This window comes from Zonotrichia albicollis, chromosome 36, assembly GCF_047830755.1.
Source record: "Zonotrichia albicollis isolate bZonAlb1 chromosome 36, bZonAlb1.hap1, whole genome shotgun sequence".
In the NCBI taxonomy this organism is placed as follows: Eukaryota; Metazoa; Chordata; class Aves; order Passeriformes; family Passerellidae; genus Zonotrichia; species Zonotrichia albicollis.
In genome coordinates, this window is record NC_133854.1 from 802745 (window position 1) to 819596 (window position 16852).

A 16852-nucleotide genomic window follows, 5' to 3' on the forward strand; every position below is an offset into this window, starting at 1 on the left:
GGGTTGAGAGGAGAAGGAGGAGATTCCAAAAGAGGGCGGGGTCTGGGCGGGGTCTGGGCGGAGTCTGGGCGGGGTCTGGGCGGGAGGAGGCGGGGTCTGGGCGGGAGGAGGCGGGGGCTCGAAAGCGAAATCTTAACGGCGCTTTTGGGAGCGGAACTGGGAGCACTGGTGTGGACTGGTGAGCTCATGGGGATGGACTGGGAGCACTGGTGTGGACTGGGGAGCCGAGAGGGCTGAACTGGGAGCACTGGTGTGCACTGGTGAGCTCATGGGGATGGACTGGGAGCTCTGGAGTGGACTGGGGAGCTCAGGGGGCTGAACTGGGAGCACTGGTGCGAATTGGTGAGTGCCCTAGGCTGGACTATGAGCTCAGGGGGCTGAACTGGGAGCACCATGGTCTAGACTGGGAGCACTGGTGTGGACTGGGGAGCGCCCCAGACTGGACTGGAGAGTGCGCCAGGCTGAACTGGGAGCACTGGTGTGGACTGGGGAGCGCCCCAGACTGGACTGGAAACATTGATAGGGACTGGGGATCACTGGTATGGATTGGTGAGCTCAGGGGACTGAACTGGGAGCACTGGTTTGGACTGGTGAGCCCAGGGGGCTGAACTGGGAGCACTGGTGTGTACAGGGGAGCGCCTTGTGTGGTCTGGGGAGCACCTCAGGCTGAACTGGGAGCACTGGTGTGCACTGGTGAGCTCAGGGGGATGGACTGGGAGCACTGGTGTGCACTGGTGAGCCCGGGGGGTTGAACTGGGAGCGCTGGTGTGCACTGGGGAGCTCAGGGGACTGAACTGGGAGCACCATAGTCTAGACTGGGAGCACTGGTGTGGACTGGTGAGCTCATGGGCGATGGACTGGGAGCTCTGGAGTCAACTGGTGAGCACCCCAGGCTGGACTGGGAGCACTGGTATGGACTGGTGAGCTCAGGGGGCTGAACTGGGAGCACTGGTGTGGACTGGTGAGCACCCCAGGCTGGACTGGGAGCACTGGTGTGGACTGGAGAGTGCCCCAGGCTGGACTGGGGAGCTCAAGGAGCTGAACTGGTAGCACCACAGTATAGACTGGGAGCACTGGTGTGGACTGGGGAGTGCCTTGTCTGGACTGGGGAGTGCCCCAGGCTGAACTGGGAGCACTGGTGTGGACTGGTGAGCTCAGGGGACTGAACTGGGAGCACTGGTGTGGACTGGGGAGCTCAGGGGACTGAACTGGGAGCACTGGTATGGACTGGTGAGTGCCTCAAGCTGGACTGGTGAGCCCAGGGGGATGGACTGGGAGCACTGGTGTGTACTGGTGAGCTCATGGGGGATGGACTGGGAGCTCTGGAGTGGACTGGTGAGCATCCCAAGCTGAACTGGGAGCACTGGTGCGAATTGGTGAGTGCCCCAGGCTGGACTGGTGAGCTCAGGGGGCTGAACTGGGAGCACTGGTGTGGGCTGGGGAGCTCAGGGGGCTGAACTGGGAGCACCACAGTCTAGACTGGGAGCACTGGTGTGGACTGGGGAGCATCCCAGGCTGAATTGGGAGCACTGGTGTGAACTGGTGAGCTCATGGGGACTGAACTGGGAGCAGTGGTGTGAACTGGTGAGCCCAGGGGGTTGAACTGGGAGCACCACAGTCTGGACTGGGAGCACTATTGTCTAGACTGGGAGCACTGGTGTGGACTGGGGAGCGCCCCAGACTGGACTGGAAACATTGATAGGGACTGGGGATCACTGGTATGGACTGGTGAGCTCAGGGCACTGAACTGGGAGCACTGGTGTGGACTGGGGAGTGCCTGGTCTGGACTGGGGACTGCTCCAGGCTGGACTGGGAGCACTGGTGTGGACTGGGGAGCTGAGAGGGCTGAACTGGGAGCACTGGTGTGAATTGGGGAGTGCCTTGTCTGGACTGGGGAGCACCCCAAGCTGAACTGGGAGCACTGGTGTGCACTGGTGAGCTCATGGCGGATGGACTGGGAGCACTGGTGTGGACTGGGGAGCTGAGAGGGCTGGCCTGGGGGCACTGGTGTGGACTGGTGAGCTCAGGGGGCTGAACTGGGAGCACCGTACTCTAGACTGGGAGCACTGGTGTGGACTGGGGAGCTGAGAGAGCTGAACTGGGAGCACTGGTGTGGACTGGTGAGCACCCCAGGCTGAACTGGGAGCACTGGTGTGGACTGGGGACTGCTCCAGGCTGGACTGGGAATGCTGGTGTGGACTGGTGAGCTCAGGGGATTGAACTGGGAGAACTGGCGTGCACTGGTGAGCTCAGGGAATTGAACTGGGAGCACTGGTGTGCACAGGGCAGCGCCCCACTCCTAACTGGTTTTAACTGGTGTCTCCACAGGCTGTTGCTCATTCCCCGGGGAGCCCCACAGGAGCACCGTCCGTACCGGTCCCGCCATGGTGCTGCCGCCCGCCGCCCTCCTGCCCAGTGTGCTGCTGGTGGCCGACGCCCTGGCACTGGTGTTACTGGTGCCACTGGTGCCGCTGCTGGCGCCGCTGGGCGCGCTGGGCGTGTGGCTCGAGGCCGCCCTGCGCTTGCCCGTCCTGGCCGCGGCCACCCGGCTGCCGTTCCCTCGCCGTCCCTCCGGAGCCACCGCGGCCGCCATCACGGCCGCCGCCACCCCCGCGGTGTTCGGAACCTTCCGGAGCCTCCTGGGGCCGCCCGGCGCCGGCCCGGGGCTGTTGGCGGCCGCGGCGCCCGCCTGGCTCGGGGTCACCCACGCCGCTGCCGCCCTGGCCGTGCTGGCCTGGGCCGCGCCCCCGACCCCCGGCAGCGTCGCCGAGACCCCCGGAGGCGTCCCCAAGGCCCCCGGCAGCGTCCGGCGCGCTCTGGCACTGACCTGGGAGCAGCGGAACGTCCTTGGAGCTGCCGTGCTCTGCCTCGTGCTGGCCGTCGTTGGTGGGTGACCGTCCTGGTTCGGGGCAAATTTGGGAGAAAACCTCCAAAGGGGGCAAAGCAAACCCACACGGCCCCTCCCCACAAATGGCTGCTCAGTCAGTAGAGCATGAGACGCTTAATCTCAGGGTCAGGGGTTCAAGCCAAAATTTGTCCTGGTTTTGGGCAAATTTGGGAGAAAATCTCCAAAGGAGGCCCCTCCAGAAAGAAAACCCATGTGGTCCATCGCCACAAATGGCTGCTCAGTCAGTAGAGCATGACACATCAGGGTCAGGGGTTCAAGCCCCACCTTGAGCACCAAAATTTGTCCTCTTTTTGGGCAAATTTGGGAGAAAATCTCCAAAGGGGCAAAACAAACCCACACGGCCCCTCCCCACAAATGGCTGCTCAGTCAGTAGGGTGTGACACGCTTAATCTCAGGGTCAGGGGTTCAAGCCCCACGTTGGGCGCCAAAATTTGTCCTGGTTTTGGGCAAATTTGGGAGAAAATCTCCAAAGGGGGCAAAGCAAACCCACACGGCCCCTCCCCACAAATGGCTGCTCAGTCAGTAGGGCGTGACAGATCAGGGTCAGGGGTTCAAGCCCCACGTTGGGCGCCAAAATTTGTCCTCTTTTTGGGCAAATTTGGGAGAAAATCTCCAAAAGGGGCCCCTCCAGAAAGAAAACCCATGTGGTCCATTGCCACAAATGGCTGCTCAGTCAGTAGAGCATGAGACGCTCAATCTCAGGGTCAGGGGTTCAAGCCCCACGTTGGGCGCCAAAATTTGTCCTGGTTTTGGGCAAATTTGGGAGAAAATCTCCAAAGGGGGCCCCTCCAGAAAGAAAACCCACGTGGTCCCTCCCCACAAATGGCTGCTCAGTCAGTAGGGCATGACAGATCAGGGTCAGGGGTTCAAGCCCCACGTTGAGCGCCAAAATTTGTCCTGGTTTTGGGCAAATTTGGGAAAAAATCTCCAAAGGGGGCCCCTCCATAAACCAAATCCACATGGTCTCTCCCCAAACCAGTTCGGGAAGGATTCCTTGGAGAGAAGTGGAAAGAACCTGTTTATTGAAAGGCACAGCACCCCCCCAGCACACAAAATGCTTGGCTAAACTAACTAATGAGCAGAAGCAAAAAACAGAAGTGTGAGCAAAGCAAAAAGCAGAAGCAGCACCATGGACTGCCCCGTCTCTGTGTCCTGCCAGGCTGATAACAAAACCAAAACAAAACTTTGCTCTTCAGAGCCAATATTGATAATATCCATACTATAACATAATATCCAGCATAAACAGAAGAGATAAATGGGGACACAAGCGTCCTAGCATCACCCTAGGACGTTGACATGTGGTGACAGGCGCTGGCATCCCAAATTTGGGCTCTGCAGCCCCAAATTGGGAACCCCCCCCAACTTGGGACACGTCCCCAAAATTGGATGCTGGTGCCTAAAAATGAAGTGCTGAGCCCCTAAATAGGCTACGACCACCCTAAAATTGAGTGGTGACCCTCCTAAATTGTGAGTTGACCCCTTCCATTGGGTGCTGACCCTGCCAAAATGAGGTGCTGACTTTCCAAATTGGGTTCTGACCCTGCAAACTTGACTGTTGGACCCCCAAAATTGGGTGCTGATCCTCAAACTTAGGCTCTGATGCCCAAAAATGGATGTTGACCTCTAAGACCTGGGATCTTAAGGTCCTGATCTTCTATGTTTAGGTCCTGACCCATAAAACTGTGTGCTGAACCCCCCCAAAATTGGTACTGACACCCTAAATTGGGTGTAAAACCCCTAAATTTGTCTCTAAACCCCAAAATTGGGCCCTGACCTCTCTAAGTCGTCTGCTGCCCAAATCGTGTCCCGCCTTTCCAAAATAAGATCCCCGCTGCCCAGGCCGGGTCCTGCCCCCCACAAATCAGGGTCCCCCTGTGTCAGTGGTCACACCCGTGGTGACGCAGCCTCGGTGACACCCAGGGGAGATGGCGGGGCCCTACGCCACCGGGAAGGTGCTGGATGCCATCGGGAGCGGGGACGGAGTCACCGCCGGAGCTGTCGGGATGGTGGCGGCTGCTGGAGCCACAAGGTGGGTGGCAGCGTTCCCCGGGCCTGGCCCCGTGTCCCCAACGTCCCCGATGTCACCGTGTCCCTGCGTCCCCACAGTGTGCTGTTTTCTGGCTGCCGGGGCTCTCTCTTCATGCTGTTGATGGCGCGTCTCCGTCAGAGCCTGAGCCTGCGGCTCTTTTCCCACCTGGTGCGCCAAGACCTGGACTTCTTCCAGGGAACACCAGCAGGTAACGGGGCACGGCCCAGCCCCATCCCACCCGACCCATCCCACCGGTCCCATCCCATCCCAATTATGGTGTCACCCCAGTTCCATCCCAAACCATCCTATCCCATTTATCCCATCCCATCCCATCCCATCCCATCCCATCCCATCCCATCCCATCCCATCCCATCCCATCCCATCCCATTGATCCCATCCCATCCCATCCCATCCCATCCCATCCCATCCCATCCCATCCCATCCCATCCCATCTGTCTGTTATCCCTTCCCACCATTCTGTCCCCATCATTCCCATTCCCACCATCCCATCCCATTGATCCCATCCCATCCCATTCCCACCATCCCATCCCATCCCATCCCATCCCATCCCATCCCATCCCATCCCATCCCATCCCATCCCATCCCACTGATCATATCCCATTGATCCCATTCCCATCATCCCATTCCCACCATCTCCATTCCCACCATCCCATCTCCCTGTCCCACCCCATTCCACCTTGACCATCTCCACACCCATTCCCATCACCCCATCCCACCATCTCCATTCCCACCATCCCATCTCCCTGTCCCACCCCATTCCACACTGACCATCTCCATACTCATTCCCATCACCCCATCTCCCTGTCCCATCCCATTCCACCCTGACCATCTCCACACCCATTCCCACCATCTCCATTCCCACCATCCCATCTCCCTGTCCCATCCTATTCCACCATGACCATCTCCACACCCATTCCCATCACCCCATCCCACCATCTCCATTCCCACCATCCCATCTCCCCTCTCCCATCCCATTCCACCCTGACCATCTCCACAGCCATTGCCATCATCTCATCTCCCCTGTCCCACCCCATTCCACCATGACCATCTCCACACCCATTCCCACCATCCCATCCCACCATCTCCATTCCCACCATCCCATCTCCCTCTCCCATCCCATTCCACCCTAACCATCTCCATACCCATTCCCATCACCCCATCTCCCCTGTCCTATTCCATTCCACCTGGACCATCTCCACACCCATTCCCACCATCCCATTCCCACCATCTCCATTCCCACCATCCCATCTCCCCTGTCCCACCCCATTCCACCATGACCGTCTCCACAGCCATTGCCATCATCTCATCTCCCCTGTCCCATTCCACCATGACCATCTCCACACCCATTCCCATCACCCCATCCCACCATCTCCATTCCCACCATCCCATCTCCCTGTCCCACCCCATTCCAGCCTGACCATCTCCATACTCATTCCCACCATCCCATCCCACCATCTCCATTCCCACCATCCCATCTCCCCTGTCCCATTCCATTCCACCCTGACCATCTCCATATTCATTCCCACCATCCCATTCCACCATCTCCATTCCCACCATCCCATCTCCCTGTCCCACCCCATTCCACCCTGACCATCTCCACACCCATTCCCACCATCCCATTACCACCATCTCCATTCCCACCATCCCATCTCCCCTGTCCCACCCCATTCCACCCTGACCGTCTCCACAGCCATTGCCATCATCTCATCTCCCCTGTCCCATTCCACCTTGACCATCTCCACACCCATTCCCACCATCTCCATTCCCACCATCCCATCTCCCCTGTCCCACCCCATTCCACCATGACCATCTCCACACCCATTCCCATCACCCCATCCCACCATCTCCATTCCCACCATCCCATCTCCCTGTCCCATCCCATTCCACCCTGACCATCTCCACAGCCATTCCCATCACCCCATCTCCCCTGTCCCATCCCATTCCACCTGGACCATCTCCACACCCATTCCCACCATCTCCATTCCCACCATCCCATCTCCCTGTCCCATCCCATTCGACCTGGACCATCTCCACACCCATTCCCACCATCCCATCCCACCATCTCCATTCCCACCATCCCATCTCCCTGTCCCATCCCATTCCACCCTGACCATCTCCACACCCATTCCCATCACCCCATCCTGCTGCTCCCCATCCCATCATTCCCATCCCGAATGGGATCATCCGGGATGGGATCATGGTCTCACCCACCACGATCCCAAACCTCTTCTCCCACCCTGCAGCGGAGCTCCTGGCTCAGTTTTCCGTGGAGGTGCCGCGGGTGTGCAGGGCGGTGCCGGCTGGAGCCAACCAGCTGCTGCGGAGCCTGGTGATGGCCCTGGTGGTGGGGGCGTTCATGGTGGGGCTGGCGCCGGGGCTGGCACTGCTGGCACTGCTGGAGGTGCCCCTCGGGATCGCCACGCGCCGCATCCAGAGCACCCGCAAACAGGTCAGGAGTGGGACGGGGACAGAGGTGGGAAAAGGGGGTGGGGATGGTGGAGCTGGGATGGGGGCTGGGGGGATGGGATGGTGGGGATGGGATGGGATGGGATCGATGGGATCAGTGGCATGGGATCGATGGGATCAATGGGATGGGATGGGATGGGATCTATGGGATCAATGGGATTAATGGGATGGGATGGGATCAGTGGGATCAATGGCATGGGATGGGATCAATGGCATGGGATTGATGGGATCAATGGGATGGGATGGGATCAATGGGATGGGATGGGATCAGTGGGATCAATGGGATGGGATGGGATGGGATCAATGGGATGGGATGGGATGGGATCAATGGGATCAATGGGATCAATGGGATTAATGGGATGGGATGGAATCGATGGGATCAGTGGGATCAATGGGATCAATGGGATGGGATGGAATCGATGGGATCAATGGGATGGGATCAATGGGATGGGATCAATGGGATCAATGGGATCAATGGGATTAATGGGATAGGATGGAATTGATGGGATCAGTGGGATCAATGGGATGGGATGGAATTGATGGGATCGATGGGATCAATGGGATGGGATCACTGGGATCCGTGGGATGGGGTGGGATGGGATGGGATGGAATCGATGGGAGGGAATCGATGGGATCAATGGGATGGGATCACTGGGATCGATGGGATCAATGGGATCAATGGGATCAGTGGGATGGGATGGAATTGATGGGATCAATGGGATCAATGGGATCAATGGGATGGGATGGAATCGATGGGATCAATGGGATGGGATCAATGGGATCAGTGGGATCAATGGGATGGGATGGAATTGATGGGATCAATGGGATCAATGGGATGGGACGGGATCAATGGGATGGGATCAATGGGATGGGATCAATGGGATGGCATGGGATGGGATAGAGAATGGAAAAGTGGATGGTAGAGGTGGAATAGTGGGATGAAAGGGGATAAAGACCAGGGAAGCAGGATGGTGGGGATGGAATGGAGAATGGAAAAGGGATGATGGAGGTGGAATGGTGGGATGAAAGGGGATAAAGACCAGGGGAGTGGGATGGTGGGAGTGCTGACATGAGGACAGAACAAAATGGTGGAGATGGGAATGGTGTGGATGGGAAGAGAAGGACGAGATCAGGTGGGATGGTGGGGATGGGATGAGGCCGTGGGGATGGGGATGGTGGGATCAGGACTGGGAGAATGGATGGGAATGGCGAGGGTGAGAGAGAAGGGCGTGGGATGGCGGGAACGCCACAGTGGGGACGCAGTGGGTGTGGTGGGACGGGATGTGGGTGGTGGGCCAGGAAGGTGACCTGGGAAAGCTGGAGATCCCCGTTGCTGCCACAGGCCCTTCAGCGATCCATGCTGGAAGCTTCCGCCCGCACGGCCGCCGGGGTGCAGGAATCCGTTGCCGCCATGGAGACCATCCGAACCTTTTCGGCAGAGGAGGAGGAGGAGGAGCAGCACAGATGTAACCTGGCCAAGGAGCTGAGGCTGAAGGAGCAGATAGAGCTGGAGCTGGCAATCTTCGTCCTTGTCTACAGGGTCAGGAGGGGCTGGGAATGGGAACAGCGGGGAATGGGGATGCCGGGATCAGGGATGGGGACACTGGGAATGGGGACACTGGGAATGGGGACACTGGGGATGGGGGTACTGGGAATGGGGACACTGGGAATGGGGACACTGGGAATGGGGACAGCAGGGAATGGGGATGCCGGGATCAGGAATGGGGATGCTGGGAATGGGGACACTGGGAATGGGGACACTGGGGATGGGGGTACTGGGAATGGGGACACTGGGAATGGGGACACTGGGGATGGGGGTACTGGGAATGGGGACACCAGGAATGGGGGTACTGGGAATGGGGACACCAGGAATGGGGACACTGGGGATGGGGGTACTGGGAATGAGGACACTGGGAATGGGGACAGCAGGGAATGGGGACACTGGGACCAGGAATGGGAAACCGGCTGAGATAGGGGCACTCAGAGCAGCATGGGGACACTGGGAATGGGGACACTGGGAATGGGGACACTGGGAATGGGGGTACTGGGAATGAGGACACTGGGAATGGGGGTACTGGGAATGGGGACAGCAGGGAATGGGGATGCTGGGATCAGGGATGGGGACACTGGGAGTGGAGGTACTGGGAATGGGGACACTGGGAATGGGGACACTGGGAATGGGGACACTGGGAATGGGGGTACTGGGAATGGGGACACTGGGAATGGGGACACTGGGAATGGGGGTACTGGGAATGAGGACACTGGGAATGGGGACACTGGGAATGGGGACACTGGGAATGGGGATGCCGGGATCAGGGATGGGGACACTGGGAGTGGAGGTACTGGGAATGGGGACACTGGGAATGGGGACACTGGGAATGGGGGTACTGGGAATGGGGGTACTGGGAATGGGGACACTGGGAATGAGGACACTGGGACCAGGAATGGGAAACCGGCTGAGATGGGGACACTCAGAGCAGAATGGGGACACCAGGAATGGGGACAACAGAACAGGGACACTGGGAATGGGGACACTGGGGATGGGGATGCCAGGATCAGGGATGGGGACACCAGGAATGGGGGTACTGGGAATAGGGACACTGGGAATGGGGACACTGGGAATGGGGGTACTGGGAATGGGGACACTGGGAATGGGGACACTGGGACCAGGGATGGGGATGCTGGGAATGGGGACACTGGGAATGGGGACGCTGGGAATGGGGACGCTGGGAATGGGGACACTGGGAATGGGGGTACTGGGAATGGGGACACTGGGAATGGGGACACTGGGAATGGGGGTACTGGGAATGGGGACACTGGGAATGAGGACACTGGGAATGGGGACACCAGGAATGGGGGTACTGGGAATGGGGACACTGGGACCAGGAATGGGAAACCAGCGGCTGAGATGGGGGCACTCAGAGCAGCATGGGGACACCAGGAGTGGGGACAACAGAACAGGGACACTGGGAATGGGGACACTGGGAATGGGGACACTGGGGATGGGGGTACTGGGAATGGGGACACTGGGAATGGGGACACTGGGAATGGGGACAGCAGGGAATGGGGATGCCGGGATCAGGAATGGGGATGCTGGGAATGGGGACACTGGGAATGGGGACACCAGGAATGGGGGTACTGGGAATGGGGACACCAGGAATGGGGACACTGGGGATGGGGGTACTGGGAATGAGGACACTGGGAATGGGGACAGCAGGGAATGGGGACACTGGGACCAGGAATGGGAAACCGGCTGAGATAGGGGCACTCAGAGCAGCATGGGGACACTGGGAATGGGGACACTGGGAATGGGGACACTGGGAATGGGGGTACTGGGAATGAGGACACTGGGAATGGGGGTACTGGGAATGGGGACAGCAGGGAATGGGGATGCTGGGATCAGGGATGGGGACACTGGGAGTGGAGGTACTGGGAATGGGGACACTGGGAATGGGGACACTGGGAATGGGGACACTGGGAATGGGGGTACTGGGAATGGGGACACTGGGAATGGGGACACTGGGAATGGGGGTACTGGGAATGAGGACACTGGGAATGGGGACACTGGGAATGGGGACACTGGGAATGGGGATGCCGGGATCAGGGATGGGGACACTGGGAGTGGAGGTACTGGGAATGGGGACACTGGGAATGGGGACACTGGGAATGGGGGTACTGGGAATGGGGACACTGGGAATGGGGACACTGGGAATGAGGACACTGGGACCAGGAATGGGAAACCGGCTGAGATGGGGACACTCAGAGCAGAATGGGGACACCAGGAATGGGGACAACAGAACAGGGACACTGGGAATGGGGACACTGGGGATGGGGATGCCAGGATCAGGGATGGGGACACCAGGAATGGGGGTACTGGGAATAGGGACACTGGGAATGGGGACACTGGGAATGGGGGTACTGGGAATGGGGACACTGGGAATGGGGACACTGGGAATGGGGACACTGGGAATGGGGACACTGGGACCAGGGATGGGGATGCTGGGAATGGGGACACTGGGAATGGGGACGCTGGGAATGGGGACGCTGGGAATGGGGACACTGGGAATGGGGACACTGGGAATGGGGGTACTGGGAATGGGGACACTGGGAATGGGGATGCCGGGATCAGGAATGGGGACACTGGGAATGGGGGTACTGGGAATGGGGACACTGGGAATGGGGACACTGGGAATGGGGATGCCAGGATCAGGGATGGGGACGCCAGGAATGGGGACACTGGGAATGGGGACACTGGGAATGGGGACACTGGGACCAGGAATGGGAAACCAGCGGCTGAGATGGGGACACTCAGAGCAGAATGGGGACACCAGGAATGGGAACAACAGAACAGGGACACTGGGAATGGGGGTACTGGGAATGGGGGTACTGGGAATGGGGACACTGGGACCAGGAATGGGAAACCAGCGGCTGAGATGGGGACACTCAGAGCAGAATGGGGACACCAGGAATGGGAACAACAGAACAGGGACACTGGGAATGGGGACACTGGGAATGGGGACACTGGGAATGGGGACACTGGGACCAGGAATGGGAAACCAGCGGCTGAGATGGGGACACTCAGAGCAGCATGGGGACACCAGGAATGGGGACAACAGAACAGGGACACTGGGAATGGGGACACTGGGACCAGGAATGGGAAACCAGCGGCTGAGATGGGGACACTCAGAGCAGCATGGGGACACCAGGAATGGGGACAACAGAACAGGGACATTGGGGTCAGGAACAGGCACGGCAGGAATGGGAATGGTGACATTGGAAACAGGATGGGGACGCTGGGATGAAGGTTGGGAACATCGGTGTTGTGGTGTTTGCGGGTCCCCAGGATGAGGGAAGAGACGAAAATCTTGACTCCATGTTTCAGAAGGCTGATTTATTATTTTATTATATATATTATATTAAAAGAAAATGATAAACTATACTAAAGAAAGAGAAAGGAGACATTAGAAAGCTAGAAAGGAATGAAAGGCTGATTTATTATTTTATGATATATATTCTATTAAAAGAAAATTACATACTAAAGCTGTACTAAAGAAAAAGAGACATTAGAAAGCTAGAAAGGACTGAATAATGAAATCTTGTGACTGACCAGAGAGTCCAACACAGCTGGGCTGTGATTGGTCCTCAATTATGAAATCTTGTGACTGACCAGAGAGTCCAACACAGCTGGGCTGTGATTGGTCCTCAATTAAAAACAACCACACGAGACCAATCAAAGATGCAGCTGCTTCATTCCACAGCAAGCAGATCATTATTGTTTACATTTCGTTTCTGAGGCCTCTCAGCTTCTCAGGAGAAAAATCCTGGTGAGAAGATCTTTCAGAAAATATGTCTGTGGCACATCAGGATCGGGAATAGGGACATCAAGAGTGAGAGGGGGACACCAGAACTGGAATGAGGACAGCAGGAACGGAGATAAAGACACAGAGATAAAGACACAGAGATAAAGGAGAGGGTTGGGGGTAGATGGAATGGGGGCATCAGAAATGGGTTGGAATGGGGTCAGATGGAATGGGGCCACCAGGAGTGGGTTGGGGACAAATGGAATGGAGACACCAGGAGTGAGCTGGAATGGGGGCAGATGGAATGGGGACACCAGGAGTGGGATGGGGACAGATGGAATGGGGACACCAGGAGTGGGCTGGGGACACCAGGAGTGGGTTGGAATGGGGGCAGATGGACTGGGGGCACCAGGAGTGGGCTGGGGCCACCAGGAGTGAGTAGGAATGGGGGCAGATGGAATGGGGCCACCAGGAGTGGGTTGGGGACACCAGGAGTGGATTGGGGACAGATGGAATGGGGGCACCAGGAGTGGGTTGGAAAGGGGTCAGATGGAATGGGGCCACCAGGAGTGGATTGGGGACATCAGGAGAGGGTTGGGGACAGATGGAATGGGGACACCAGGAGTGGGATGGGGACATCAGGAGAGGGTTGGGGACAGATGGAATGGGGGCACCAGAAATGGGTTGGAAAGGGGTCAGATGGAATGGGGACACCAGAAATGGGTTGGAATGGGGTCAGATGGAATGGGGCCACCAGAAATGGGTTGGAATGGGGTCAGATGGAATGGGGCCACCAGGAAAGGGCTGGGGACAGATGGACTGGGGACACCAGGAGTGGGTTGGGGACATCAGGAGAGGGTTTGGGACAGATGGAATGGGGACAATGGGGACACCAAGAGTGGGCTGGGGACAGATGGAATGGGGCCACCAGGAGTGGGTTGGAATGGGGGCACCAGAAATGGTTTGGAATGGGAGCAGATGGAATGGGGACACCAGAAATGGGTTGGAATGGGGTTAGATGGACTGGGGACATCAGGAGTGGGCTGGGGACACCAGGAGTGGGTTGGGGTCAGATGGAATGGGGGCACCAGAAATGGGTTGGAATGGCGTCAGATGGAATGGGGGCACCAGGAGTGGGTTGGAATGGGAGCAGACGGAATGGGCCCACCAGGAGTGGTCTGGGAACACCAGGAGTGGGATGGGGACAGATGGAATGGGGACACCAGGAGTGGGATGGGGACAGATGGAATGGGGCCACCAGGAGAGGGTTGGGGACAGATGGAATGGGGGCATCAGAAATGGGTTGGAATGGGGTCAGATGGAATGGGGCCACCAGGAGTGGGTTGGGGACATCAGGAGAGGGTTGGGGACAGATGGAATAGGGACACCAGAAATGGGTTGGAATGGGGACAGATGGACTGGGGACACCAGGAGTGGGATGGGGACATCAGGAGAGGGTTTGGGACAGATGGAATGGGGACACCAAGAGTGGGCTGGGGACAGATGGAATGGGCCCACCAGGAGTGGGCTGGGAACACCAGGAGTGGGATGGGGACAGATGGAATGGGGCCACCAGGAGTGGGTTGGGGTCAGATGGAATGGGGCCACCAGGAGTGGGCTGGGGCCACCAGGAGTGGAATGGGGCCACCAGGAGTGGGCTGGGGGCACCAGGAGTGGGTTGGGGGCAGCAGCGTCCCTGTCCCACCCGCAGGTGATCGAGCTGGCCATCCGGGTCATGGTGCTCTTCAGGAGCCACCAGCAGCTCCGTGACGGATCCATCACTCCCGGGGTCCTCGTCACCTTCCTGCTGTACCAGGAGAGAGTTGGCAGCCATGTCCAGGTGATCCCATGGAATGCACGCGTCTGTCCATCCGTCCGTGCTTCTGTCCACCCCGCTGCCACCCCCTCCCTTCTCCCCAGGTGCTGCTCTACGGCTTCAACGAACTCCTGACCAACGCAGCTGCTGGACAGAGGATCTGGGAATACCTGGATCGGAAACCCGCAGGGAATGTGGGGGGCACGCGGGCGCCCCCCGAGCTTCAGGGCCACGTCACTTTCCAGAGGGTCTCCTTCGCATATCCCGGGAATCCAGAGCGCCCTGTGCTGAAGGTGGGTCTGGGGGCAGCTGGGGTTTCCAGGGGTGGGAGTTCTGGCATCACCCGCTGTCACAGTCGGGTTTTGTGATGGTTCGTGGGTTGATCTCAGGGTGCAAAAAACACCAACACGGCACAGGGGTTTGCAGTGATAATCAGAACAAATGTACCTTTATTGAATAACCACAACAAAATGCCTTAGAGAGGAATTGGGGAAAAGGGAAAACGGGGGAGGAAGAGGAAGGAAGGTACAGAGCTACCAAACGTAGAAACGGCGAAGTCCTTCAATGTCCACCCAATGGAGTTCACCAGGTCACGTCCGGGGAGATCTCAGGGTTGCAGTTCATCCAAACTCTGTTATACTCTTTTTTTATGATGGGGGAATGGGTAAAGCTTGAAACCGAATCCAAGGCAGTCTGTTGTAATTTTGGGGGGAAAAATGGTATTTAGAGAAGGACACGCACAGTCCACGTTCTCAGCAGTGGGCGGGAGCCATTGTCTTCTCCTTCCACTGCTCGCACCTGCAACATCCATCTGGCTGTGGTCGGCTTGCCTACCCCGGGTTGGGGGTCTCAGTCCCAGTCCTTGGGGGCCTTTTCACAGAGGGGTTTCATGTCTTGGTCTTTGATGGAGAGGCTTCTCGCCTCTCAGTCCGTCTGGCACGGCGGTTCCAAATGGGTGAGAGGGGTTTTCTGCAGGGCACCACCACCCAAAGCTCCTCAAAGGGGTCCTGCCATGTCCAAACCCTCCAAATCGGATCCCAAAGCCCCTCAAAGGGGTCCAAACCCACAAATTGGATCCCAAAGCCCCACAAAGGGGTCCAAACCCACAAATTGGATCCCAAAGCCCCACAAGGGGGTCCTGTTATGTCCAAACCCTCCAAATCAGATCCCAAAGCCCCACATGGGGGTCCTTTTTTGTCCAAACCCACAAATTGGATCCCAAATCTCCTCAAAGGGGTCCTGCCATGTCCAAACCCTCCAAATCAGATCCCAAAGCCCCTCAAAGGGGTCCTAATATGTCCAAAAGCTCCAAATCGGATCTTTGATGGAGAGGCTTCTCGCCTCTCAGTCCGTCTGTCACGGCGGTTGCAAATGAGTGAGAGGGGTTTTCTGCAGGGCACCACCACCCAAAGCCCCTCAAAGGGCTCCTGTTATGTCCAAACCCTCCAAATCTGATCCCAAAGCCCCTCAAAGGGGTCCAAACCCACAAATCAGATCCCAAAGCCCCACAAGGGGGTCCAAACCCACAAATCGGATCCCAAAGCCCCACAAGGGGGTCCTGTTATGTCCAAACCCACAAATCAGATCCCAAAGCCCCTCAAAGCGGTCCTGTTATGTCCAAACCCACAAATCAGATCCCAAAGCCCCTCAAAAGGGTCCTAATATGTCCAAAAGCTCCAAATCGGATCTTTGATGGAGAGGCTTCTCGCCTCTCAGTCCGTCTGGCACAGCGGTCGCAAATGGGTGAGAGGAATTTTCTGCAGGGCACCACCACCCAAAGCTCCTCAAAGCGGTCCTGTTATGTCCAAACCCACAAATCAGATCCCAAAGCTCCTCAAAGCAGTCCTGCCATGTCCAACCCCCTCCAAATCAGATCCCAAAACCCCACAAAGGGGTCCAAACCCACAAATCGGATCCCAAAGCCCCACAAGGGGGTCCTGTTTTGTCCAAACCCTCCAAATCAGATCCCAAAGCTCCTCAAAGGGGTCCTGCCATGTCCAAACCCACAAATCAGATCCCAAAGCCCCTCAAAGGGGTCCAAACCCTCCAAATCTGATCCCAAAGCCCCTCAAAGGGGTCCTGTTATGTCCAAACCCACAAATCAGGTCCCAAAGCCCCTCAAAGGGGTCCAAACCCACAAATTGGATCACAAAGCCCCTCAAAGGGGTCCTTTTATGTCCAAACCCACAAGTCAGATCCCAAAGCCCCTCAAAGGGGTCCAAACCCACAAATTGGATCCACCAAAGCCCCTCAAAGCAGTCCTGCCATGGTCCAAGAGCCCCTACAAAGCAGAGTCTTTTTGGGGGGGGGTT

General features: G+C 57.7%; 1 protein-coding gene across 2 annotated transcripts in view; it reads left to right on the forward strand.

Annotated features, from left to right (window-relative positions):
• Window positions 1-102: 102 nt before the first annotated feature.
• LOC141726582 (antigen peptide transporter 2-like) overlaps window positions 103-16852 on the forward strand; it is a 30488-nt gene continuing 13738 nt past the window's right edge. For both annotated transcript variants that reach the window (XR_012577711.1, XM_074531536.1), the window contains exons 1-8: window positions 103-178; window positions 2329-2886; window positions 4829-4937; window positions 5015-5145; window positions 7202-7407; window positions 8767-8964; window positions 14436-14564; window positions 14645-14833. Coding sequence is in view for 1 of the 2 variants with exons in the window: in XM_074531536.1 (XP_074387637.1) it covers window positions 2385-2886; window positions 4829-4937; window positions 5015-5145; window positions 7202-7407; window positions 8767-8964; window positions 14436-14564; window positions 14645-14833 (1464 nt within the window). In the remaining variant the exon portion in view is untranslated. The remainder of the gene's footprint in view (window positions 179-2328; window positions 2887-4828; window positions 4938-5014; window positions 5146-7201; window positions 7408-8766; window positions 8965-14435; window positions 14565-14644; window positions 14834-16852) is intronic.